We start from the raw sequence: 26,107 nt of genomic DNA on the forward strand, positions 1-26,107 counted from the left end.
CTTCCAGTGGATAAATAGGCTCAAGGGTGTTTTCTCCTAAAGGGAATACACCTCTTCAGCTGTACAGGAACAGAAAGGGAGGAAATCTGTAGAGTCTGTAGAGTGTCTTGGATATTAAAACATATAGGCGTTTGGAACAGTTTGCTCCACAAAGTGAAGTATCAAAGAGGAGATATATATCAGTGTAGAGCATTCGCCAAAGCGATAATGACGACACAGTAAGTCTGGAGTGAAGCCAGACAGGAAACCAATCATGACCTTTCTTCTCTAAAACATCCTGCCAATCTTAAAAGGAGTCAGAGCCAAAGCTGCTGGACCGGAGAAGTTATGCAGTGTTAAAAGAACTGTCATTGGACATTTCTACATTTCATGAAGAGACTGATATGCAGAGAAAACTGCTTAAAGCATAAAAGAAGGGACTTGGAAACAAAAGGATCACTGCACAAGAGGCAAAAAAGTAATCAAAAACAGCATCCACATTACGCATTTCCCTCTGTGTACCTTTAAACATTGCTGTTCTTTAGAGCCTCCATTGTGTTTCTGAGGGGTTTGGCTGATGAGCTTTTTTGTTGAATGTGAGGGCTTCCCCACCTCTCTGTAATCCTCTTGTTAAGCAGTCCCACTGGCCCAGGGATGGAGGGATGCGGTGAATAATTCAGCCGCAGGAAACTAAAAATACCACCTTCTCCGTTTGTACCCAATGAATAATTCTTTGTATGAGAAGCCTCAAGCTCGGAGACGGTCCGAAGGAAGACAGAGAAGGAGAAATAAAGGGGAGCGGGAGGCGCAGAGCGAGAGGAATTTGAAGTGTTTGACAAAGAAGGATGAAGACAGACGGAGTGAAAGACAGTGAGAGAGTGATTAGAAAAGATAGAAATGGATGTAGCACATTTTGTATTCAGCTCTCACACTGTACTATTGATTTTTTGGCTGGATTATTAGAATAATAGATTACCCCTAGCCTTGAACTGCACCACCTTATGACCTGTAGCACCCTCAGCAGCGACAGAAGGGATACAGTAATTTATTTTCAGAGGGAGGTTTAGTGGAATGGACGGGACCGAGGAGCGTGATACAACCTGCATATTAGGTGTGACCTGAACTTGAAGTGCATTTCAATTCTATCTTTTATTATCTGCCATATTTCTACACTGAATGACAAGTGCTGAGACAAAAGCACAGCTGAACAGCAAGCTGGAGAAATGCATACAAAAATGAATGGAATTTGGCTTTAGTAACACCACAGGCTGTCAAACAGTCAGACTTGTAGGACCCCAAAATCACCAGTTAATTATGGGATGTAATAGAAGCGAATCTGATACTGCTTCAAGGTAACGCATGGCTGACCGACTAAACTAAATGCAAGGGCTGCGAAACAGCATTCAGTTGATTAACACCCATGTTCAAATTTGAGGAGTTATTAATTTGATTGTCATCAGATGATTGCCTGCAGTAATTACCTGCACACACACTGAAGCTCCATCCCTGGTTATAAGAAACCTGCAGTATCAGGCGTTCACACTCCATCTGTCTCCAATGCTCCTTGTTGATTTATGGGATGCAGCAAGACTTTTTTTTATTAGTTGAAGACCAAGTAACCAATTTCAAATAATTTTTGACTCTAGCATGGAGACAGCATTTGACACTGTATAGAAGAAAACAGACTTTTAGAGTACCAGCTTTCCCATCTTTGGATTTGCATTTCTCTCTGGATTTGGAGACTTGCCTTTGGCATTTGAAGTTTGGCTTGTTTTTTTCCTTTAAATCTTTCCTGCTGGGGTTTATTTCCTGCTGAGCAAGTATCCCTCACATCAAATGCACTTGCTTAAGACTACCTGCAGGATTTGCTTGTAGCCGATTACTGCTCTACTGGAAGGACTTGCCGCTTCTCGGATTTTTCCTTTATTGGCTTGTTTGAACCCATTTTGTCTGGCCCTTTAATGATAGAAGATCCCTGGAAATCTCTTATCTCACCCTCAAACAAGACCAGCTTCCCCCCCTTCCTGGTGTGAGATAGGATTTAGGAGAGAGGAATCATCCTCAGAATAGTCATTGGGTTCTCTAACAGCAGTTGGTACAGCTGTGATTATGGAATCCATCAACGGCTGGTGCTGCAAATAGTGAAGCTGGACCTTTAGATGGTCATTGGATTAAAGCTCCTGACAGTGGTTTAATATTTCAGCAAGCAAATGAGGAGCAGGGACTGAAGACCGTCATTACAGTTATATAGAGGAATATCATGCCTTAATCTTATCCTATATCTTTAAAATTATCTGGAATATTTTCTACATGAAATTCAGAGTGCATCTTCAGAGTGTAACATTGAACTGAAAGCAACAACAAGCCACTTTTCTAAAGGGAGAAATTAAAGTGACACTACAACATGCAGCTTCCAAATTTGTAATGAGTGGGCGGCCCACTGTTTGTGGAGGTGAAGCTGAGGTATGACTCTTCATAATTAGTTGACCTTGTTTAAGTAGTTGTGTCGTTTGTCGAATCAAAAACAGCCAAATGTTTACTTGGCATTCCTTTTACAAAATCTGCCATGAATGTGTTTTCATCATAACTCTGAGTTTGCCTCCCAGTATGGGACTCACTGCTGTAATGTCACTGACATGGTGGGAAAGCAAGCTTACTGTTTGATTGTACTGCATGTTCCATGGTTAAAGTTTTATAACTTCAGAGAATCATAAGAATGATCATTTCACTGAGTTCAGATTAAGCTCATTTATTACCCCATGAGCTAACATAAACAATGTTGTGTTAGTGTTAGCTATCAGTCTCCTCCCAGCTATAAGTGCTGTTAGCAAGGAACAAACGCCTAATCTTTTGTATATTTCAACATACTCGGACTGAAATGTTTCACACTTCAGGTTACCATTTAGCCATTTTCTAACTTGTTGTTTGAAAGTAGTTTAATGCCAACTTTGCCATGGCTGCTGTCTGACAGGAGCTAATCAGTCCCTCCAGGAAGTTGCGATTTCGTGATCGCAACTATCAACGCAAATTCAACCAATCAGCACGATTTTTGCGAGGCCTTGCAATTTTATACAATCACTGCAACTTTCCCAAAAAATTGACCAATTACCTTAACCTCAGCCCCTGTAAGTCTTCGGTTTCGTCATCAATTTCACTTCCTTGGAACGGGTGAAAAGCGACGACAGCAGGCAGGACAAGTGACGATGACAACGTTGTTATTTATAGATACTAGAGTTATTATTTAAAGGGCACAGTGTTCACTTGGTCACCTACCTGCAGCAGGTTTGCTTTATGAACTAGCTCTCAGTGCCTCCATGCGTCTGTCTCATCTTCATTGATGATTTTTACCCCCTGTGTGCGTTAGTGACAAAGGCACTTAGTAATTTTTTAGCAACTCCTTGTTGAAAGATGCAGATTCATTTCAGAGTGCCGTGAACTGACTGTGTCCAGTGCGCCTGTCACTGCAGGTACATTCAAGGACCGTCGTAAATGTGCAATACAGTCCTTTCATGGCATTTTTCTGTGAATCAAGAGAATCTAAATACAGTCAGTGGTCACATCAAGAATGTTTCTAAAAACAACTGTAATTTAGTGTATTTACTTGCCCCTGAGATGTTATTGGGGGAAAAAAGGACAAAGAAATTGCAACTTTCACTGCAATTTTTTCAAAAAGCTGTCCCAAAATCTTGCTTTTAGGGCCGCAACAATCACACAAAAAAACTGCAGAATCCTGGAGGAACTGATTAGCATTCAACCTCCCATTACTGTTACCATTTCTTAAACTATAGTAGTGACTGAATGCTAATGTTAGCTGTTCTCTGACAATAGCTAATGGATTATCATATATGATGGTAAAAATTACAATGAGAAGTGAAAATCTGGACATAAACCAGCATATATGATTACCAGTTAGCTACAGTAGACAGCTATTTCTCTTCCTGGCTAGCATTACTGCCATCTAAAAATCTACATGTCTTGCATCCTTTGAAACTCTCACAATGTTATTTTTGATCATGGTAGTTAGCACCAAGCCATTTCCCAAAATATAGGCTGCAAAGCTGCTAAATGCTTATGTTAGCTTCTGTCAGATGTTCATGGGTTATCATATATGTTGTTTTACATTTATATACGGCCTGATGTCCTTCCTGATTTTCACTTTTCTAAGGTAATTTCAGGTACTGATAAACCGTGAGTCAGCACAGCCATTACAGCTTGTGAAAATCCCTTTGTTTACCTTATTTCTAGAACACAGCCGTAGAACATTATAAAAGCCCAACCCCAGAGGAAAATATGTTTTATTTTACAGGGTATTTTTGAGGGCCTCTATTGCAACCCTGGCTGCACAGAAAAAGCAATAATGTGTTTCAATAGGTGGATGTGCTCTAGGGTGGAACTCTCCTGAGTTTTAGCAATACGTGACAGAACTGTGGACTGTGCCTCTGAGAGACAGTGCCAGTCATCAGAGCGAAAACAACAGCAGCAGGAGCCATGAAAGGCAAATGGAAATATGAGCAAGGGAACACACATAGGGGAAGGAGAGAGTCATGACTGAGAATGAAAAACTGATATGTGGTGAAAACAAGGGACTGAGGAGCCTGTGAAAACAAAATTCAAAGTGCTAATGGACTGACATGCTGCCGTTATACCTCCAACAAGCAGCACTCAAGGGTGTGTCTAATTGCGGGAGTCGCTAGTGTGTGTCACCCGAACCGCTGGCCTGAGGGCAGAGTGAAACCATTGGCAGGCGAAAGCAGCCTGTCGATATTTATTGAGCGAAATTGAATCTGCTCGGAGGACAGACCCATGTTGGCACGTCTCCTTGCGTCCCTGCCAGCTTTATCTGATGGTCCCCATCGCCACTTGCAGAACAATCATCTCGACAACACAGGGAGCCTGCAGCGCGCCGAGCGTGTCCTCGCACCCTCATCAAACCAAAGCCCATGAAAGTCACAGTTCAGTCCTCAGATTCAATAGAGCACACCCGCAGAGATAACAGTAATTCTTTCTAGGAGCAGGAAGTTGAATGAAATTAGACTTGTTTTCTACAGAGCAGATAACGCTCCCAGGTGATTGTTCAAACATCAGAAAACAAGTGTAGTTGCTTCAGACATTCTCATTTTAGATTTTTTGATACGGTCCTGATGACAATTCTAAGCCAGTAATGAATACACTTTATTCTCTTTTAAGAAACTTTTGGTTCTACCGTGCTCCACACTTTCGTAGTCTGTTGTATTACAAGTTGTTCTACTTTCAAAAAGAGAGAAAGAGAAAAATACTGTAGATGCTTAAAGAGAAAAAACATAATGACCACAGCGCAGGGAGTGTTTTAGAAATCACAGGGGTCATTTAGCCACAAGCGGCACAGAGAGATTTCCCCAATTGGCTCCGGACACTAGTGGGGTGAAAAGCAATTTGGAAGACCTGAATGAACAAGATAAAGAGGGGAATCTCCAAGCTCAGTGGCAGGACCTTCTAGGAAGATTTGCTGTGAGAAAGATTAGGGATGAGTATTGTGTGGAGAAGAGTCTCATCGATTCGACCGGGTAATGACAGGTAACAGTTTGAAACTGTTGTTAACAGCAACAAGGTGATTGAATCACAAAGGTCATGGCAAATTCAGAGTTTAACTGACACTACAGTAACACTAATCTGATTGAGTTGGAAGCAGTAGCAGACAGAGTGATCAAGAAAGAGTAAATTAAGTAGAACATGAAGACACTCAGTTCTTAAGTTGAGCCTTTGCTTTTCATCCTTAGACATTCAATGCACTGAAGACCAGTTAACTCAACTGGCCAAGTGCTTTGATTGATGGGGTTGGACACGAGCATAAGATTACAACGGTCTTGGGTATTTTACATGAAAGATTCCTGTCAGGGCTGTTTTATTAGCGCCCATGTTACCACTTTAATGTGGGCAGGGCTCAGTTGGAAAAAAGATGATGTAACAAACATCTGTGTCTAGAAATATTAATTCAAACAATCCTTTCTTCTTGGCAAGTTCTGGATCTACGTACTATGTGGTGTGACTTGCACGAAAAACATCCAAAAGGGAGTGACCAAGAAGGCATCCTAATCAGATGCCCAAACCATCTCAGCTGACTTCTTTGTGCGTGAAAAAGCAGTTGCTCTGCTCCAAGCTATGTCCAGATGGAGGGGGTTTATGTCTGCCACTTATATCCATGATCTCGCTCTTTCAGTCTACCCCAGGGGTCTTGAACATACGTGAGGGTGGGAAGGTTGTAGATTCACTTCCAAATTAAGGGCTTTTACTTCCAGCTCATACATTTCTAAATGACAGATAACAGAACTACTGTGGAGTTGCTTGCTTGTGTTGCAGTATTTAAAAAAGTAATTTACAATATTTGTATTTTTTGCTGCACCTTAACTTTCACAGCAAAATGTAAAGAAGAAGAAGAAAAAGCAACTTTACTATAAAAGATGAAAAACATGCAAAACATTTAACAAGGACTTACACTTCAGTTTCTGTCAGAGTGAAGTCCAGCTACCATCCTGCAGTTACCTTTTAATGCCAAAGGGGCTGCCAGAGACAACATGCTATCATGATTGATACTTCTCTTGTATATACATTTTTGTGGTACCCTGTCTTTCTTAGTTAAAGAGAACATCTTTAACATTCAGAGGAAGAAAAACCTGCTGGAGCAAGAGCGGTCTTTCAATCTCTGTTAGAGTGAGGTCTAGAATGATTCTGCTTTTACCTTCTATTGCCACAGGAGTCGCCAAAGACAGCATGCTAATATGATTGGTTTTTCTCTTTCAATGGTTCTGTCATGAACATTTTATTTATTAGAAAAAAAAACCTTGCAACAGTGGAAACATTAAAATGATAATATATGCACATATTGGAGCTTTGTGTTCAAAATTAACATGAAAGTAATGTAACCTGTCACATTAACAAAGTGCATTACTTTAATGCCATCAGGATTGTGAAGATCCCTTCTGAGGGAAACAAAAAGATTATCCAACTCTTCTGTTCCTTCTGCTGTCAGGCTGCTAATGCTAATAGTAGTAATTGATATAAGTTCCTATAAATGTGTTTGATATGGCATCTTTACTAATTATTTTGGAATTGTGTTGTGGAATTGTTTTAGAATATATCTCCCCAACATCACATCTGTTGTCACTGACATGTCTGAATGCTGCTTTTGACTGTGTTTGTATGTTTTGATGTTTGATGAGTAGACTTCAAAACTGACTTCCCTTGGGGGACAAATAAAGTTGTTAAAAAATCATTAAAAAGGCTGTTACACAAAGCAACAATGCTCCTGCATCATTGGATGCTCTGCCACTTTTTTTGTTCAACTCAGCCATCTTCCAGCAGAAAGTTTCATTTCTCAGGTAAAACATTAAAGCTTATCCGTCACACTCGGGTGCAGCACTGTTCCCATTGTCCGTGTCCTGTGCAGTTCACTTTACTGCTGACAGATTGCAACAGAACAGAGATCAGAAGCTGTCGTGTCTACAAGAGTTAAGTGAACACTCCATTGTCCTGTTTTGTCTTTTCTGTCTGATGTCTCTCTTTTGTCTCTGTCTCTTTGTATCTGTCTGTCTGACTCTCTCTCTCTCTCTCCCTCTCTCTGTCTCTGCAGCCCTGTTTAATCTTATTCCTGTGGGTCTGAGAGTGGTGGCCATCCAGGGAGTGAAGAGTGGCTTCTACATTGCCATGAATGGCGAGGGCATGCTTTACAGCTCGGTAAGCTACCGTTAAGTTGTGTGCTCGTTTGCGTTTGTTTGTTTGTTCATTTACATTTGTTGTGTTTAGTTCTGTTTGTTGTCTCCTTTAATATCCTGCTGCAGCAAAGACTCAGCCCTTTAAACCCTTTCATCTCGGCTCTATTCGAGAGCTCTTCAGATGTGCCTTTGTGTTGCCGTGCAGCACTTATTTCCCCCCTCTTTGTTGTTGAAGCAGTATTGTGCATGTTATACATTTAATTTGACATCAAGTTCAGTGCTCAGCCCTTTTAAAAATTGCTTCTTATTTTATGGGCTACTAACCCAGGCTAGTTATGTAGCAGCCATAAACAGAAATTACCAATGAACTCATCGTCTTTTGATGTGGATGCTGTTGCTTCGTTGCACTTATGTTCTGATGTCTTTTCAGGATTCTCTCTGTAATGTAAGGATACTGCTTTGCAAAAAAAATAAAAATCACTTTTATATGAATGCAACCTGAGCTGTCTAAGCTTTTATTCACTCCTGGTGACATCCTGGTGTAAATGTTTTCACAGGAATTTGAAGTAATAATTTTTTATGATTGCAAAACACTTGCTCTTGGCCTGAAAAAGTGGAATAAACTCACCACATTAGCAGAAATACTCCTTCGAGTTTCAAAAAAGTCTTTTGAAGACTCAGTGGGGGAGTAAAGATTGTGTTGCATGGATGTTTTATTTGCAGTGTTAAGATATGAGAAGTATAGGCTGGTGTGGGTAGAAGGTGCACGGATGGGGGTGGACACAGTCACAGATGTCAGCCGGAGAAAACATGGAGTCGTAGCTGTTGTATTGAGGATGCAGATATGCTTCTGCAAGTTAGTGGAAATGAGTTGCAGTGGGAGAGAGCGCATGTGAGAGAGAGAAACGGGGTGGGGGCATACTCAAAGATACAGAGACAGGAAGATATCCCTAGTTGGCATGGTTATGTAACCTCCAATCTCGTGCTTCCTAATCCAGTTCATGAAAGTGTTAAAGAAGTAAGACGTGGAAGGTTTCGTTGTGTACACAAACCTCTGCTTAGTGACTTTGTGAGGTCAGTTTCAAAACAAGACAGCTCTGATAAATGTCTGCAGAGGGCTGGAATTCACAAACGGCCCATTAGACTTTTTTCTTTCTCAAAATACTCATAAAATCTGTGAAGGACATGGTGAAGCGAGGGTCTGTCATATTGCATCTTACATTTATTGATAAGGGAGGCACTTTACTGCTATAGAGTCACACCAGAAAAAATCAGCTGTCTAGAACAAATAGAAAATGCAATAAAAAGGGGCAACTATTACTTTAAATAGCCAATGTATACGCCTGCAGGAGAAGAAAATTGTACCTGCCAAGGGTTTTTCTTAAGCTATTCAGACTTAGAGAGTCAAAAGGTATTTTAAAGCTAGAACTGCCAATCTAAAAACCAGTCTGAACGAGAAAAGATTTGGAGTTATTTCAACATGTAGGAAAAGTTTTAATAATAAATGAAAATAGAGGTTTTGTTCTTTTTCTTGATATTTGAGAGGTCTTTATTTTCCAAGAAACAAAATGTTGATGAGTCATCCTGCACTCAGGGTCAAAGTGTTCACCCAATAAAAGACTTTCTGGAATTGTAAGCCCCTCCCACATGGCGCACAGAGCTTATGAACAAGCTGGCATTGTTGGAATTGAAGTTTCTTTGCCTATAAAATGCTATCAATACATGCAAGAAAGCATTCTATAGCTTCATGTTTTAGTAGGAAAGAGGTCAGAAATGCAGAGCCAAATAACTCTGGGTAAGGGATTTAATGCATATAGCTATGGGTGAGGTTTACAACAGCCCAAGATTTTATTGAGATGGTTTTACCAAATGCACCCAAAGTTACCTATAGCTTAAAATCTGGAAAATGTTTGGAGTTACATCTTTCAACCTGAAAAGCTACATGAATAAAGAGTGCATTTGTCTGGGTATCGATAGATAGTTTTGTTCTTACACAATAAGCAGCCAAACTTCAGTACCATTATGGATATAGAAGAGAACTGTAAGAGTTTTAATGACTTACATTGTGTTCCTTTTTGAAAATAGCACATTTTTGTTTCTACTAGACTTATTTTTTAAACTGCTGTGCAGTTATGTAAGATTTAGAAATCTTATGCAAATAAGTGAAGTCCAGTTTTCCATATTCAGCTCAATATTTGAAAAGATTAAAACTTTATGACCCTGAACTTGTGAAATATTACTTGGACAAAGCACTTTTGAACTTATAATTCTTGGTTTGAGGTTATCTCAGCTCATCTCTCAGATTTTAATTTTACATTTTAAAGAAGACTAGATAAATGTTGAGTTTCTTTAAAACTTGAGCACAACTTAATGACTGGACAGATGCATGAGGACTCACTGGTTCAGGGAAGGACGTGAGATAAGTGCGCAGGCTGTTATGACTCACCCAGGTGGACTGATTCATTCATAACTTAATGCACATAAAGAAGCGCTCAATTCACAGCTCTACTATAGGACTTATAATAACCCTCCACCCACATATCTACGTCTATAATTAAAGTTTAATCGTGCCCAGACAGCATTCTTTTAATTTATGAAATTGATTCAAAGTTGGGGATTCAGTATGACCCCCCGACACACTCCCACCCTGGATGAAATCATCATCTGCGTCAGACTACATAATTATTGTTAATTAGAAGTGATTCACTGCGTCTCTGTGAATCGTTTTACCCATCATTTTATGGGATGAGGAGTCCATTTTCGACCTTTCTATCGCATCATGAATGCTTGTTCGTCAATAGTTGAGGCATTTTAGCAAGAAGGAGAGTGAAAGCAGTCTCTGGACGTACAGAGGAGGTCCGGCTTCTCAGATGTGAAGCATGGGAAATTAGCATGCATTGGTAAGCAGAACGCAGGGTGGTAGGCTGGATCACACAGAGGCTTATGAGCCTTGGAGAGCCTCCGAGTGCTCATAAAGAGGCTAAATTAACATGCAAACCACTGGATGAAAGCACACAGAGCCTCCGCTTCTGCCTCTAATTTCCATTATTTACCAACAGAGATTATGAATGTGATAGACAGAGAGAGAACTGCATAAGTGTTTCCAGGGGACTCTAAAGGGGGAACATTTCTGTGTTCACACTTTTAGGAGAGCTCTCCTGGCTCAATCACAGCCATAAAATAAGTCCTTGATTTTCATTCCTTGTTACTTACTCACATTTATTTTTATCATTATCTGTGCATTTTTAACCTCCCTCTCTTATTCTCTCTTGTTTGAGGTCTCCATTACATTGTGTGTCCTCTCCTAGCTATATAGTTTCTCACTGCTTGTTTTTGTTGTCTTGTATTGTCACCCTAACATCTAAGAGCAGAGATGCTAGACTGACTCTCTCTCTCTCTCTCTCTCTCTCTCTCTCTCTCTCTCTCTCTCTCTCTCTCTCTCTCTCTCTCTCTCTCTCTCTCTCTCCCTCTCTCTCTCTCTCTCTCTCTCTCTCCCTCTCTCTCTCTCTCTCTCTCCCTCTCCGTCTCGCCCCCCTCCTGGGAGATAATTACTGAGGGATATCCTCCTACTTCTCTAAAGCTCTACTGTTCTTCTTCTCTCCCTTGGTCTTTTCCAGCTGTCCTGTTAGTGAGGATGTGCGACAGGCTTTACACTTGAGTTGGTTCTGAGAAGTTGTGCAGCAACACATCTTTCTGTTTAGTTATTCATCTAGGTGTCAGGTATCTGTCCATTCTTTTACTGGCCAGATTACTATTACTGTTGATCAGTTAAGTGGAGCTAATGTAGCCATGAGTGAGCAGGAGATAATGCTTGTGTGGAGTGTTTAGCGATGAAGTGTGTGGGGGTTGAGCATCCACAATGAAGAGCGCTGTTCCATTATTTATAACACTTCTCAATATGACCTAGTTTACTGCACAGCAGTAACCACTGTTCACTTTATCTAGCACTCAGTCTCTTTATTTTTCTGTATATCCATCTATCAATTCATCAATGTATCCCTCTAGTATATTCATTGCCATTGATCTATGCATGATCAATGTATCTTCATATGTATTGATCTATTCATAACAATCTATCTCTAAAAAATCCATACATATCTATTAGCTATTTATCTATGTTTCTATGAACTTATCAACTTATCATTACTTACCAACACACTGAGAAACATCTCCCCTCTCCATCTCAATCAACTTTATCACTCACCAGAAACAGGCCAGCATGCTAAATTCAACCTTCACTGATACTATACTACCAGTTCCAGTCTTTAAAATCAGAACATTAGCTGGGTCATATCTGGTTTCTTTGGGCTGAATAAGCTGGACTTGTAGCTGGGAACTAGCATGCCGACAGACAAACTGACTAGTGAAGAAGGCCCACAAGACTTTGTGGTAGCTCTAAACAGGTAATTCTTTCACTCACTCAATGTAACACAAACACAGCCCATTTCAAAGCCTCCACACTCCAACCTTTACTGGAGAGTCAGTGTTGACTACTGTGACTCAACGCATGGAAAGCTTCCGCTTAGCCGTGTTCATGATGCATCCTTTTTTTTTTCTTTACTCATACACAGCAGGGAAATAGCTCCTAAAACAAACCAACCAGACTTCATCAAGTGAGTAAAGGTTTTTATGTAGTGCTTTTCCCAGACATAAGTCACAAAGTCCTTCACATGAACATGATAAACAGAAATATGAACAGCAAACCATATAAATTCATAGCTTGTAAGAGTATGTGGGTCTGTTTTTCACTGATGTTTAAAGACAGCAATATTAAAAAAAAACAATTAAGAGATGTGGACAGAGCTCTCTGGTTTAGGAGAGGGTCATCCCTATGTTCCCACATTTCTAGGACATTTTCAAAATTAGGTCTTGTGTTACTGCATTTCCCTTCAATTTAAGCTCTATCTTCCCACAAGATTCTTTGGAACCACTTTATAGTAAATGAAAGAATGAGTAATTTTATTTCGATCAGCAGCAGCAGAAATCGTCACAATCACAATCATTAAAAGAAAAAGTGAAATGGGCTGATCGAAAAGGGTTTCAGCTGAAGCAAAAATCTTAGAAATGTGGGAAAATAGGGTTGTGGGAACATAAGCACGCTTCCGAATACTCTATAAGTCTGATGGTGAATGCATACATTACCCACTAAGCCTCTTATTCTTAAAGGGTAAGTCTTGGCTTGTGACAGTACAGATAGCATTAGCTTTACAGTGACAACAGAGAAGATGTAGCTTAAAATCAGAGTTTGGTCCTTTTTTTTTAATTTTGCAGCACAAAAAAAAAAGTAATTAAAAAAGTTTGCTCACTAAAACTCTTATCAACTAACTGATTGGTTGTCTAGGGAGCCCTAATCTATCTTTCTTAACCATACAGTAATTTTGTCCATAGGGCCACACATTCACAGCGGCCTCTGAACTGTTCTTACTCTCTCTTTCAGTCTAAGTCTAATTTTACGGCTGCTCATTTATGTCACAGAAAAAAGTAATGTGTCGCAGTAAAACCTTCAGTTAAGGCCCTGGAGGGATGAGCGAGAGAGAGTTGATGTGGAAGGTCAGGGAGAGCGTCGGATTTTGTTCTGGTGACAAATGACAAAGGGCTTGTGTGAGTAGTCTCTCTGTGCCCCGCCTGCCTTTTCTTCATGTTTTGCTGCCTAAAGAACAAAACTGGTTTGAAGGATTTTTTGTGGTGCCGGATCAAAAACGTAACGGAAGTGAATAAAGAAATGTTGGGTTCTCTGAAGTATAAACAGATCAGTAGACGTTTTAAAAAATTGCTTAATTGGGCTAAAAATTACAGAAATCGGTGAAATCCTAATTTTCAAGGCCTTGACTGACATATTGAAATTGAATATGAGAAGCAGCTTACAGCCAATATTTGGCCTTTTTTACTTGGTTACTCAACCACAGAAAGTTTTAAAAGTTTGCCTCATCATTATTCAGTTGCATGCAGTCAGTGCTGATGAAAGGTAATGTGTTGAGAGTGTTCTCTTGAAGTAAAGAGGGGAAAAAGAAGAAAGTAAAGTAGATCAGAAAATATGAAGGCTGATATATGAAGGCAGAATAAGTTAGGTGGTAATGTAATGATTCACTGATCCAAAGCGGTTGCCCATCGTAATGCTGAAGATCCAAGTATACTGGTGTGCAGTAAAAAACAGTAAAAGCATACTATGAACCAATCAATGGCCTGGTCTTAAAGTTATGAACTGGTTCCTGAGACTATGTTGTTTATCCTGCATATTGTGCTCAGCAATCTCAATCTCAGGACACTCCGAGTGTGAATTACTATCTTTCAAGAGACTACAGTTCGCCCAGATGGAGAGAATTTAGAGTTAGTTGGTTGAAGAGGAGAATGCAACAATGTCTGCGATCGCTGAAGCAATTCAGTCTTCACTTTAGAAATCAAGTCTTATGGACTTCATACTAAGTCTGTTTGTCTGTACACTTTGTAGAAAAGTGATGAACTACATGGACAGACACATTTCTGATTGCAAAATCACACAGTCACCTTTGCCAAGATGCAAACTTTAGCAGTGCAGCCAAAGAAGACCTGATCATTAAACACTTTGTCCAGCCACAAATTAGCCACAACTCGCCAAAGTCAAAACGTCATTGGCTGTTGTACTGCTAAAGTTTATGACCTCACAACATAATTAGGTCAACTTTCAACTCAAGGTCAGCAGTAACAACATAACATTGTTACATCTGAGCTGAGTCAAACACTATCAAACAGGGCAATTTCCAAAGATCACACCAGAATTGTTTGTCAGTTTAAGAAAAAAGTCAACCAAGGTCTGTCAAATGCAGAGAGGGTGTCACTGAGCATCATGTGTAACTCATATTTGACCTCAGAGAGAATCACATTTTTATTTTTATTTTTAACACAGCAGCAGTGCTCTCCTGTCTGAACCATAGACGGTATAAAATATGGACGTAGTATCCGCGACGTCACCCATCTGTTCCTGAGCGCTGTTTTGAAGCCAATCGACGGCTGCAGCCATATTGGTAATGCAGAACTCAACTAGGCATAGTGTGACGTAAAGAGGCGGAGTTTAAGCCTCTTAACCAACAGCTATGTGTTCTCGACCGGGAGTCAAGTCAGTCATGTCCTTATTTGGGCAAAAACTTGTAATCTTAACATCTTCTGAACCGTTGCGTTAGAAAAAATTTCCCCCCCCTGTGCAGTGTGTGCCGATAGAGAAATGAGCTACGTAGCTACGTTTTGAACCGGGCTGTAGACATGTTTATTAATGCTGCAAAGATCGTCTTTTTCCCATTCATGTCCATGTGGCTTCCGGTGTGTCTGCAGCCAGCCTCAAGCAGATTCTCGATGAGTGGCAGTGTATAACACTTCGGCATGGGCTTCATAGTTTGAGACCGGAGGTTTCCGCTTGGTCTGAACAGACAAAGTGTTGTCATACAGTTTTTTTTCTTCTCCTTTAAGTGCTTACAAGGTTTTGCAAAGCACACAAAGTGAGACAGAAGTTGTTTTTTTTTTTTGTTGTTGTAGCAGTTTTTCATATTTCTCCACCAAACTAACTGTCAAAGTGATACACAGGTTATGGTTGTGTTAAGGTTTCAATTCATATACATAATGTCGAAATATTTGTTTGTACAATTGGCCTATTTGTTTTCTCTTGGATAAATAGTGATAGGGATATGTTAGTAGTTTTATCAAGAATCAATCCTAACCATCAGGAATCTAATTGAATCAAACTGGATAGTGTAAAGGAAAGATGCACACCCCTGAAGTTTGGGTAATTAGGGTTTCTCACCATGAAAATTGACCCAGTAGTAAGTGTTGGGAATGGATTTTTCGGACATGAACTATCGATGTTCCCCGGAGGGAAGTTAAGAAAAGGACAGGACAGAACCTTGTCTGGAAGTGATTGACTTTCAGGGTGAGACAGAGATAAAGATAAACAGGAAGAGGTGGAGAGGAGGAGAAGGGACAGAAAAGTTGACAAAGAGAGTTTTTCAGTTTAAGTAATGTCTAGACAATCCCCGGCCTGAATCTCTCCCAGAATAACAATGAGCTCCTCGGGAGTTCCATGACAGGTCTGGGATCCTCACTGAGGCCAAATCTCTCTGATACACTCATGGCTCAGGCCCATATTTAAATGGAGCCCCCCTACCCTGCTCCCACCTTTGAAATTCTCCACATCTTTCTCCAAAGTCAAAGGACGCTGGTGGAAGCAGCAGGGCTCCTTAATGCAGAGCCAGAGAGCTGCCTCACTCCACAGATGGAGCGGCTATCTGATTTGGATTCAGGACGCGTTCAACCCAGTTCTGTTGGCAACCCAGTTTCATATCCATTACAGCCTGCTCTCTTACTTTGTCGTTCATTTTTCCTACACCTCACCCTTTACACTTTGCACAAGCTCCCAATACACTCATAACACATCACTCATACCCTGTAAGTGAAGGGTAATGTCTGGGAACTTTGTTGTTGTTTGTAAAGAAATGGTAGAACAGCTTTACAGTGATTTCCTGGGATGTTGGAGGTAAAACAGGGAATTACTATTCTCAGATTTTTGTTTACCTTTGTTGCATGACATACTAAACCCCTCCTTCTTTTCACTTCCTGTTTTTGGAAACTCAGTTTACATAAATACATTGTTTTTCACTTAAATCTATTCCGCACCTTGTTGAGGCCTAATGTATGTGCAAAATGCGTTTTTGTCCTTGTTGTGATTTTCTTGAAACCTGCATTTTTTTTTTTGCATTAATGTTATCATTAGCTATCATTATTCTTGTTCTCCTGCTTTGTTTGCCCTTATTAGTGAACTTTATTTGGGGCATTTTCCCTACAATCATGTACCCCAGCTTTGATAGACAAGACATTTGGTAAAGTTAGTGCAGGTTGCCGTAACATCAAATTCTATTCTAATGCTATACAGATTCTACATAAAAATGAAGGATCTCTCCAAGGGGATGGACTTTGAACATGGGAAGTGTTCTGGTTTAGTTTGTAGTGGGTTTTGTAGTCTGAGTAGTATTGACCAATCATGTATTGCAAGACTTTGGCGAATGGCTAAAAAACAGTGAATGTGCAGATTTAAAGCAGGTGGAACACAATGACATCATGACATCCCACACTGATAAAATGAAAAATCTGTGAAAACTAAAAATTTTAAGGCAACTGTCTGAACGAGATTTTTGAGTTTTGAGGCTAACTAGAAATCTCACATTTGAGCCCGCTGATTAGTTTTTTTCGTTGAGATAACTTATCATTCATATGTAGTGTTAAGTTTTGAGTTCTAAATACTAAGAAGTGAAAGTTGTGCCAACCTATTATTTTTTGTTCAAAAAATGTACCTTTGTTACTGCAAGTTACTGCACCGTTTTCTCACTTGCAAGGTAGCTAGCTAATGATCAACTTTTGGTAATGACCATGCCTTATTAAACTAACTAACTAAACAGAGTAAAGTTACATTAACCGGTAATCAACTCCCCATCAGTTGACCAACTGTAAAGCTAGAGTTTCAATACAATACTCAAACAAAATACTCACCTTTAGGGCGATAAAATCCACACAGGACAGGAGAGATGGCACCACATGTGGGAAATTGAAAGTGTGGAAGACCCCTGTAGATTTCAGTTGGGGACCCCGTTCTTTGCCTGAAGCATACTCAAATACTTTAGCCGAGCCTCAAACCAATAATTTAAAGTTTTACCAACCTTACTTATAAAATTAGACCAACTTTACACAACAAACTTAATACAGGTAGTTGAGATAACTACTTTGATGTAGTTCATAACAAAATGGAAAATGTTTTTGTTTCCTTAACCAAAAAATCATTTTCAGGCCAACAATTTTAAGTTTTCATTTTTGCAGTGCAGCTTTGACCAGTGGTTTATCTCTCTAGACAGGTTTTTTTCCATGCAAGTGCATCTAACAATCTGTTCTGGATCAAAATGTTTAACTTGAGCGACAAGGCTGCTCAACACTGTGTTGTAAAAGCCAATCGTTATATTCTCGACTACCTTGAATGCATCAGAATTTACCAGGCTGAAATGCGTTAAACAAACAACAATTTTAAAATGTTGTTTTCTTTTCTTTTTGAAAACCTAACAAAGTTTGCCTTTTTGCTTTTTCACATCTGAATCATGATGCTGGTAGTTCAACAAACTTAAGACCCACATATTGTTTAGTCAATAACAAGGACATGGGTTTCCACTTTGGGCTTGTTACCACTGAAGTAAGCCTCTTTCTACTGAGAACTTCTTGAAACTGATGAATGGGTGCTGCTCCTGGGGATGTAATGACTCATGAATGTGTTTATGTTGCAGATGTAATAGCCACCCAAAAAAGGAGGTCATGGCTGAGGGACATTCAGCGCTACACCCAGAAAATAACCGAAAAGTTGGCATGCGTTGCCAGAGGCATATATAACATGTGTCAGACAATGATAGGGAATGATTGCTGAGGGGTCCTGAGATTTCCATAACATTGGATCAGATTTTGATTCAGTTTATCTGTGTTGTCCCACATTGGGATTGTTTTTTCAGCAGCAGGATCACAGAATGACATAATACACAGGGACAACATCACAGTAAAGTCAGACCTCATTGAAATCAGACTTAAAAATCAGACACAATACAAATAACACAACAGAAAAGGAGAATATCAACAATATTAGCAATAAAATCAGAAAATGAGTAATATCAGAGTTCATACGGAAAAGGAAACTTTGCCAAGTTGAAAGGTACATGATGGAGGTGTGCAAATGTGCAAAAGTAGAACAAGTAAAGGAACTTGAGTGCTAATTGCTAATACGCATAAGAATTGCACTTAGAATAAACAAGACATAGATTCTTAAACTTTATTAGTCTTCTGCACTGGTGCTCGAAATGACGGCCTGACGACAAGAGATGAAACGCACTCCAAAGGAGATGATTCTGGCATTCCAGTTTAGCATTAGCTCGAAGGAACTGCCTGTTAAAATGGCCAGAAGTCTGGCTTGACACCTCCTGGAGATATTACTGGCCATCTTGACAAGACTTTAAGAGTTGAATCTTACCAGGGATGCGGCGATGAACCAGTTTCATTATTAACCACACTTGTGGCGCTTATCTAATCATAAAGGATCTGCTTCCCCAAGTGTTTCTGCTATCACTCTCAAAATGGAGCTGGCACATTGTGTTTAGAACAGCCTGCACAGAACAAAAACAAAGTGACACTTGTGGTGCACCAACTTAATGTGCCATCATGCTTATCAAGAGACATGGAGGCTGTGCTACATTAGCTCTAACTAAGGTAGAAGGACCAAGCAGCAAAGCTTTGTATCAACCGAAGAAACAAAAGAAGTGAGGGGGGATTTCAGGTACACCAAGAATGACCAAGGAATTATTCAAGGCGATGGATCATTCGTTTGCATAACCTGCCACAAAAAAAGTTTGGCCTCAAGGGTAAAACACAACAAATATGATGCTGCATCTGCGGGATCACAACCTAGCATTACACAACCAAGTAAAGGGAATTCATAATACCTGAGTGGTATTACATCAGTGGTAAGTTACTTCATGAAACATTGAGGAGGTAGGGAATTAAATATAAACTTGTCAGTAAGAATCACTAGTGTAGTGGGGAAAGTTAGGCTTTCATGTGTTCTCAGTGATCATTTATTTTGACTAAACTCAACTTTATTTATATAGCACCTTTCATACATACAAGCATGCAGCCTAAAGTACTTCACAAAAGAACAGAGAGACAAATAAGAACAGAAATGGGTAAAAAAAAAAAGAAAAAAAAAAGACATCATCATAAGGAATACTTAAAAATAAAATAAATCAATACAGTAAAATTCATGAAATAAGTAAGGGTATAAAACAAGATTAAAAATAAGTTAAAGTTAAAAAGATCCTATAAATACAAGAAATAAACAGGGAAACAAATAAATAAGATAAATACATGTAATTAAAACAATGATTATAATAATGCAGTCCATGGCTAAAAATAAATTACTCCAAATTAAAAGACCAACAATCTCGCCATTCTGATGTCCAGAGGCAGAGTTCCACCGCTTTAGTGCATAAAAACAGGAAGCTCTCAGGCCAGTGGTGCTTAATCTTAATCTACCCCTCTATGTGCAGATTTCATGCTAGGCATTGCAGGTTAAACTGCCTGCTGTAAAGCTCTAAGATATCACCAGTCATTTGTACACTTTCCTCTACAACATGGGATTTAGTTTACTGAATGTAGTTATTAATAACTTTGTGTGAGAGATTTTTCAATTTCATTATTTTACTAAATTTCAAAGAAACCGAAAACATTAATAGACAAGATTTGTTAAGCCACTTGTAAAATCAGATTGATGATTAAATAAAGAAATTGAAAAAGATGCATAGATGACGGCAAATGACAATACTTCAGTTTATTACGCACAATCATGATAATCATGATTACTACTCAGACTGTAATCATACCATCAAATTTCTAGTTGTTGGATTCCTAATTGTTATTGGCCATGTTTGGGTTTCCAAACTATGCTTTAACACAAAAGCTTAAACTTATCCAATAGAAGTTCTGTAAACGAGTCAGAATTTGTTTTGTCATCAAGAACAACACCTAAATATTTACAGCGCCCCACAAAACCAGTGTCAACATTCATGATGTAAGGATCCAACTATGTTAATGTCTGTGCTCAAAGAACAGGAAACAGTGGGTACCAGCTCATCAGTACTTCCCCTGAGCATCACTGTTGGTAAAAAATAATCAGCGAGTATTTTTAATGTTTCATTAAGATCACCTCTTATAGGAGATCATCTGTCCTAAAAATCTGCTTGCAACCGTTTGCAATGAAAGAACACTGGTATGTTCCAAAACTGCTGAAATTTTTATATGCAATCCCTGGTTGCAGAGTGTTTGCTCCCCAGGTATCAGGTGAACCCCAATGTTTATTTAGAGACCGACAGTCTCACGTGCCCAGTTTCACTAACAAGTCCTTCAGCTCTCTTTCACATCCACACAGAATATAAATCTGCGTCCTTGTAATCAGTTTACTATCGCTAAGCACAGCCCTAGAATGTGACACGTCTTGTTTTAATTTTCCTCATTTTTGCGGTGGTACCAACTTCGCCTTATTAGGTATTCTTGGCAGAGGAGAGGACAGGACTAACCTGTTGGTGTGCATTTTAATGAACACAGCATCTGTGTTGCGTGTGCAGGTGTCTGTGGGGATGTGTGTTCCTGTGCTTTTCCTTCCCTTTGTACTTGTGTGGTTCCTGTGTGTCCATTAAGAAGATCTCATTAATCATGAGAGACTCCGACCTCGTCTCTTCACCCCATATTTCCACTAAGTCATCCACAAACAAGGCACTCTGTCAAAGACTTCAAAGTCACTTACACTTCACCCCCATCATTTCCGAACCACAGACAGGGCACTTTTTAACCTGCTCCAAGCCTCCTCATAGACAATAACAGAGTGTTGCCCTTGTGGATAAATTTGGAGGGGATTCTTCGGCGTGTCAGCAGAGCAGACTGGCTGATTGGGAAGGGTAAGATAGCAGAGCACATTTATGTGTTTGTGTGGGTGTGAATGTGTGAGTTCTCGGCCTGATTTTGGCTTCAGACAGATGAAGAAGGGACAATGCCTGCTGGTGTGTAATGTATCACTGTCTGCCCCCTGCCCACTTGAACACATATGTTCTCACACAAACACACAGGCAGCCAGACAGGCTGACGTGACCCCCGCGCCCCTCCAGAGAGAGAGAGACATCTCCTGCTTGACAGTGTGTCAGCAGGCCTGATAAACTTGGTTGCCAGATCTCCACAGAGCTCGTCCTACCTCCTGCTGACTAGCGAGATGTTTCCACATCACCAACCATGTGACCTCACCTTCCCAGAGTCCTTTACACAACCTGCTATACACGGCTGTGTCTTAAAATGGATGGTCATAAATGCTGTGACTCATTTTGCTGAGCAGTGGTTTGCCATGTGAGCTAAGACACACATACACGTATACTCCTCGTATAGAGGTGACTTGGATTTGGAGCTTAAAGCGGCACCAATCAATATTTTTTACATGAACTATGGATTAAATGCCATGTCTAATGTGAGGGGTTTTGCTTGTGTATGCGAACCCACAAAGAAGTATCACAAAGCTCTGCAGCCCCCGCTATGCATCCATACAGCCCCAAATCATCGCAAAAGTGATCCCATCACAGTTAACATATAGAGCAGGTATAGACACATCTCTTTGTTATATATTATTCAGAGAGAAAAACGTGTCCCCTGTGAGAAAGCAATGTGAAACAGTGGTGGCACAAACGTTGAGCAGAACCAGACACATTGGTGGACATCTAACTGACACGACCAGGTGGCCTGAGAAAAGGGAGAGAGAGAGAGAGAGAGAGACAAAGACAAAGACAAAGACAAAGACAGCAACAAAAGTAACACTACATCACACAGACTTACAAGCAATGAAAATAATAATAATACAAGCAGCTACTGTTCGAAATAACAATTAAAAAAAGATGATATGAATAAAATTGATGATAATAATTGTAGCAGTTTGAGTCATGCAGAACCTCAGAAGCAGGTGGTTCACATCGACAATCCATAGGAACCTGGTGAGACAAGATAGCACAAAATGTCAGGGAAAGAAATAAAGTTTATGAAATGTATTAAAGGGTCATGAATCGGTTTGGAGCATAGACTGTATAAAATATGGACGTAGTATCCGTGACGTCACCCATCTGTTTCTGAAGCGCTGTTTTCCGGCTAATCGGCAGCCATATTGCTGCTGTCGAGCGAGTGTGACGTAAAGAGGCGGAGTTTTAGCCTCCTGGCCAACAGCTACAGTGTTCCTGCAGTCAGCTGTGCCTCTCATTGGAAGACTTGTAATCTCAATATCCCCGAAAGTACCACATTAGAAAGAAATTCCCCCCCCTGTACAGTGTATGCCGATCGAGAAATGAGCTATCCAGACTACACTTGTCTTTTGTACCAGGCTGTAAACATGTTTATTTCTGCTGTAAAGATCGGCTTTTCCCCATTCATGTGTATGTGACTTCCGGTACTTCCGGAGCCAGCCTCAAGCGGATCCTCGATGAACTGCAGTTTTTAGCACTTCCACATTGGACTCATATTTTTAGACCCGAGGTTGCCGCTTGGTTTAGAGAGAAAGGAATGTGATGTGTCATATCCATATGCAGCCTAGGCCTATAACAGCATAACTAAGGGCGGGTCGAAGCCAAGCCCAATCCGGTCCAAAGTTTTCCCAAAAAGGACGTTTTTGAACTGATACTCTTTAAATTAGAAAGGGTTTCTACCTACCACCTGGATTTTCATATTGTTTATCCCCAACAACAGTCTGTTCACCTCTGGAACCTCAAAATTCACAGACTGATTCACAGAGCTGTCTGCTTTAAGAGACCATACGACAACCAACTGAGTCTTCTTTTGTTTGTTATTTGGACAACCCAACCTTTAGGTAGAATTTTTTTTCCACTCTGTCCTTCATTTTGTTACTCCTCTCTCTTTTCAAGGCCCTTCTGCACTCTATCTCTGTCTCACATGCACACGCAAGCATATGCCTCACAAACCCATAAACAGTCACCTCCAGCAGGGAGCAGAATTGGGCTGTCAGTCAAATGGCCACCCTTAAAAGGGCACAGAACCCTGCAGGAGATATTAATGAATGAAATACAGCACCAACACCCAAACACACACACACACAAACACACACACACACACACACACACACACACACACGCTAAAAAGCCTGCCTAAACCGAGACAGCACAACATCAACCAAGCCAGCTGTTTCACATCAACCACATCTATTTATGACACACACAACTTCCCTGCCCTTCAAACTGACTGGCAACAGTTTTTAATCTAGCTTCTTTCAGACAGGACGCATTCAGTCGAGGAGGGAGCAGAGATGGGTGGTAAGGGTGATGAGGTTTGGCAGCCACCATGTCAGTGTATGTTAATCACCTCACCTTCTTTATTAACTTTAAGATACAAGCATAGAGTCAAGACACATAATTTCCTGCCTATTTAAGAGTCAGCGACATCATTATCTTCTTCAAGATGACAACGTTACACAAATTACTGGACCTTTTATATGGGTTTGAAACAGTTCACTTTTTTTCGTCTCTTGTTTCGTGTCATGTCATGGCAAGAATTTGGCACGGCATTCAGTCCTGACAGTGTGTCCAATATCTGGTCCTTTTCCATTTTTTCCCGGTCGTTCCTCCCCTCCTCCTGTGTGTGTCCCCTTGACTTTCTCCTTGACTCGCTGCTTTGATAATGAAGTAGAGAGATAAACATCTTCCATTGTTCACTCCTATTCTAATAAGGCTATCATTCTCATTAATTTGGTGTGTGTGTGTGTGTGCATACATGTGCATGTGTGTGTCAGTCTGTCTTTAAATTATCTTTAGGAATTTATTCTATATAATTAAACTCTAAAAACGTTAACTTTTCTTAACTTGTTATTCTTAACTATTCATACTCTATATAATTGAGTTGCATTATTTCTGTAATGATGGGATCAAGTAAAAGTCTCAGTATTGATAACATTTTATATAATTACTATTTTTTTTAATATATTTTGGGGCTTTTACACCTTTATTTTATAGACGAGAGCATAGTGGATAGTGTAGGAAACTGGGAAAGAGTAGGGGAATGACATGTAGGAAGGGGGCCAAGGGGTGGATTTGAACCCGGGTCACCTGCTACATGGGCGCGCAACTTAACCATTAGGCTAAATCCGTGCCCACATTTTATATAATTTTAAACAAAGAAAATTAAATGCTTTGTATTACCTCTCATTGGGTACAGACAGTTCTGCAGCAGTATTACATGGCCTCCTCCTTGATAGCTGCATCGCAGCGAGCCTGTATGTCCCTCTATGGAAATCCATATCGGAGGCAATATTCTTGCCAGAGACCTGTTAGTTACATTTCTGTTAAATTTTGTTTTTTGAATGGCTTCTTGGCTTCCTGGCTTCTTTTGTAGAGCTTAATAGTCCACTTTTGGTAATGTGTGGGTGTGTGTGGGTGTGTGTGTGTGTGTTCATTAATACAGTATGTTTACTGACCTTGGCAAAGCACACATGCTCGTAGAGAGAGCCAATATTGGCAGAGTGACACACACACAGCTTTTTATTCCTGAAACCAGACTTTATTAAAATCATTCATCTGTTTTAGCGGCAGTTATGCATCCATGTGTCTGTGATATTTATGCGTACACAAGGCTTAATTGTGAGTGCATGCCTTGACTCATCTTACTTACTTGTCTAATTCATTAGTATGCAAGCCCACATGCACATAAAGCGTCTGTATCCCTCTCTCACTTTGCAGGAGATGTTCACGCCAGAGTGCAAGTTCAAGGAGTCAGTTTTTGAAAACTACTACGTGATCTACTCGTCCACTGTGTACCGACAGCAGGAGTCGGGCAGAGCCTGGTTTTTGGGCCTAACCAAGGAGGGTCAAGTCATGAAGGGCAACCGGGTCAAAAAGACCAAGCCCTCATCACACTTTGTTCCCAGGCCCATAGAAGGTAAGAGAAAAGTATTTTCATAATGGTAATTACTTTGGTAAACATTTCTTAACATTTGGCATAGCATTAGAGATGTAGTTGTACTTCTCAGCAACAAGGAAAGTTTTATGCACAAAGTTTAACAAAAGCACTAATGCTCATTTAATGTGATGTATTAACTATCTGAAGCAGATGTTAATATCTCTAAAAGTTCATGACTGGAATTGTGGCATAGTGGTGGCCCTGCAGATGAAGACGAATAACATTTTATGGAGTGGTTTGACGTTTTAAATACACATAGTTAATAGGCTTAAAAAGTCCTGTGCAGTCTTAGGAATATTTGTACTTAAAATGTACTAAACCCTCCTGTTTTGTTTGTTTCTCTGGAACAGCAATAATGTTCCTGGGTCAATTTGACCCGGGGCATATTCAATCATCCAAAAGTGTCAGAACCCCAAAAAATCCTAATACACATTTTTTAAAAATTATATTTTTAACTATATTACTAACCATTTAAATCAAGATTTAGTCCATTGGTGTTCTGTAATTCTCACAGAGGATGAGGATAACTCATTCGTTTTTCATTAAAATCAATGTTAAAACTTGCTTTAATGCACATTGAAAAGCCCTAAATATAAATACAATAATTTTACATGACATGGATTTTTGTTTTTTTTATTTTACATTTTGAATATTTTTTTATTTTTATGAAGTGATGTTGATAAATTAACACGACTCCTCTTCTGTCACTTGCTGCCCAGATTTTTATGCTGCATTTAGCTGGTTTGGAAGGCATAAATTGCCTAAAATAGACTTTAAAAAGGGTCAATTTGACCCTCAACATAACAGGAGGGTTAAGAACTGGAAAGAAATCTTAGTACAGGTAATCTGATTTCTTCATGAATAGTTTGAGGAATATAACTATACGCTGACTTGTTGAGGGTTACTTG

The 26,107-nt window shown here is 39.9% G+C and overlaps 1 protein-coding gene across 4 annotated transcripts in view; it reads left to right on the forward strand.

Moving 5' to 3' along the window:
- fgf12a (fibroblast growth factor 12a) overlaps positions 1 to 26,107 on the forward strand; it is a 50,226-nt gene that overhangs the window by 22,316 nt on the left and 1,803 nt on the right. For all 4 annotated transcript variants that reach the window (XM_034703536.1, XM_034703535.1, XM_034703533.1 and 1 more), the window contains 2 exons: positions 7,586 to 7,689; positions 24,980 to 25,178. In XM_034703536.1, the coding sequence (XP_034559427.1) occupies positions 7,586 to 7,689; positions 24,980 to 25,178 (303 nt within the window). The remainder of the gene's footprint in view (positions 1 to 7,585; positions 7,690 to 24,979; positions 25,179 to 26,107) is intronic.

Source organism: Notolabrus celidotus, chromosome 15, assembly GCF_009762535.1.
Source record: "Notolabrus celidotus isolate fNotCel1 chromosome 15, fNotCel1.pri, whole genome shotgun sequence".
In the NCBI taxonomy this organism is placed as follows: Eukaryota; Metazoa; Chordata; class Actinopteri; order Labriformes; family Labridae; genus Notolabrus; species Notolabrus celidotus.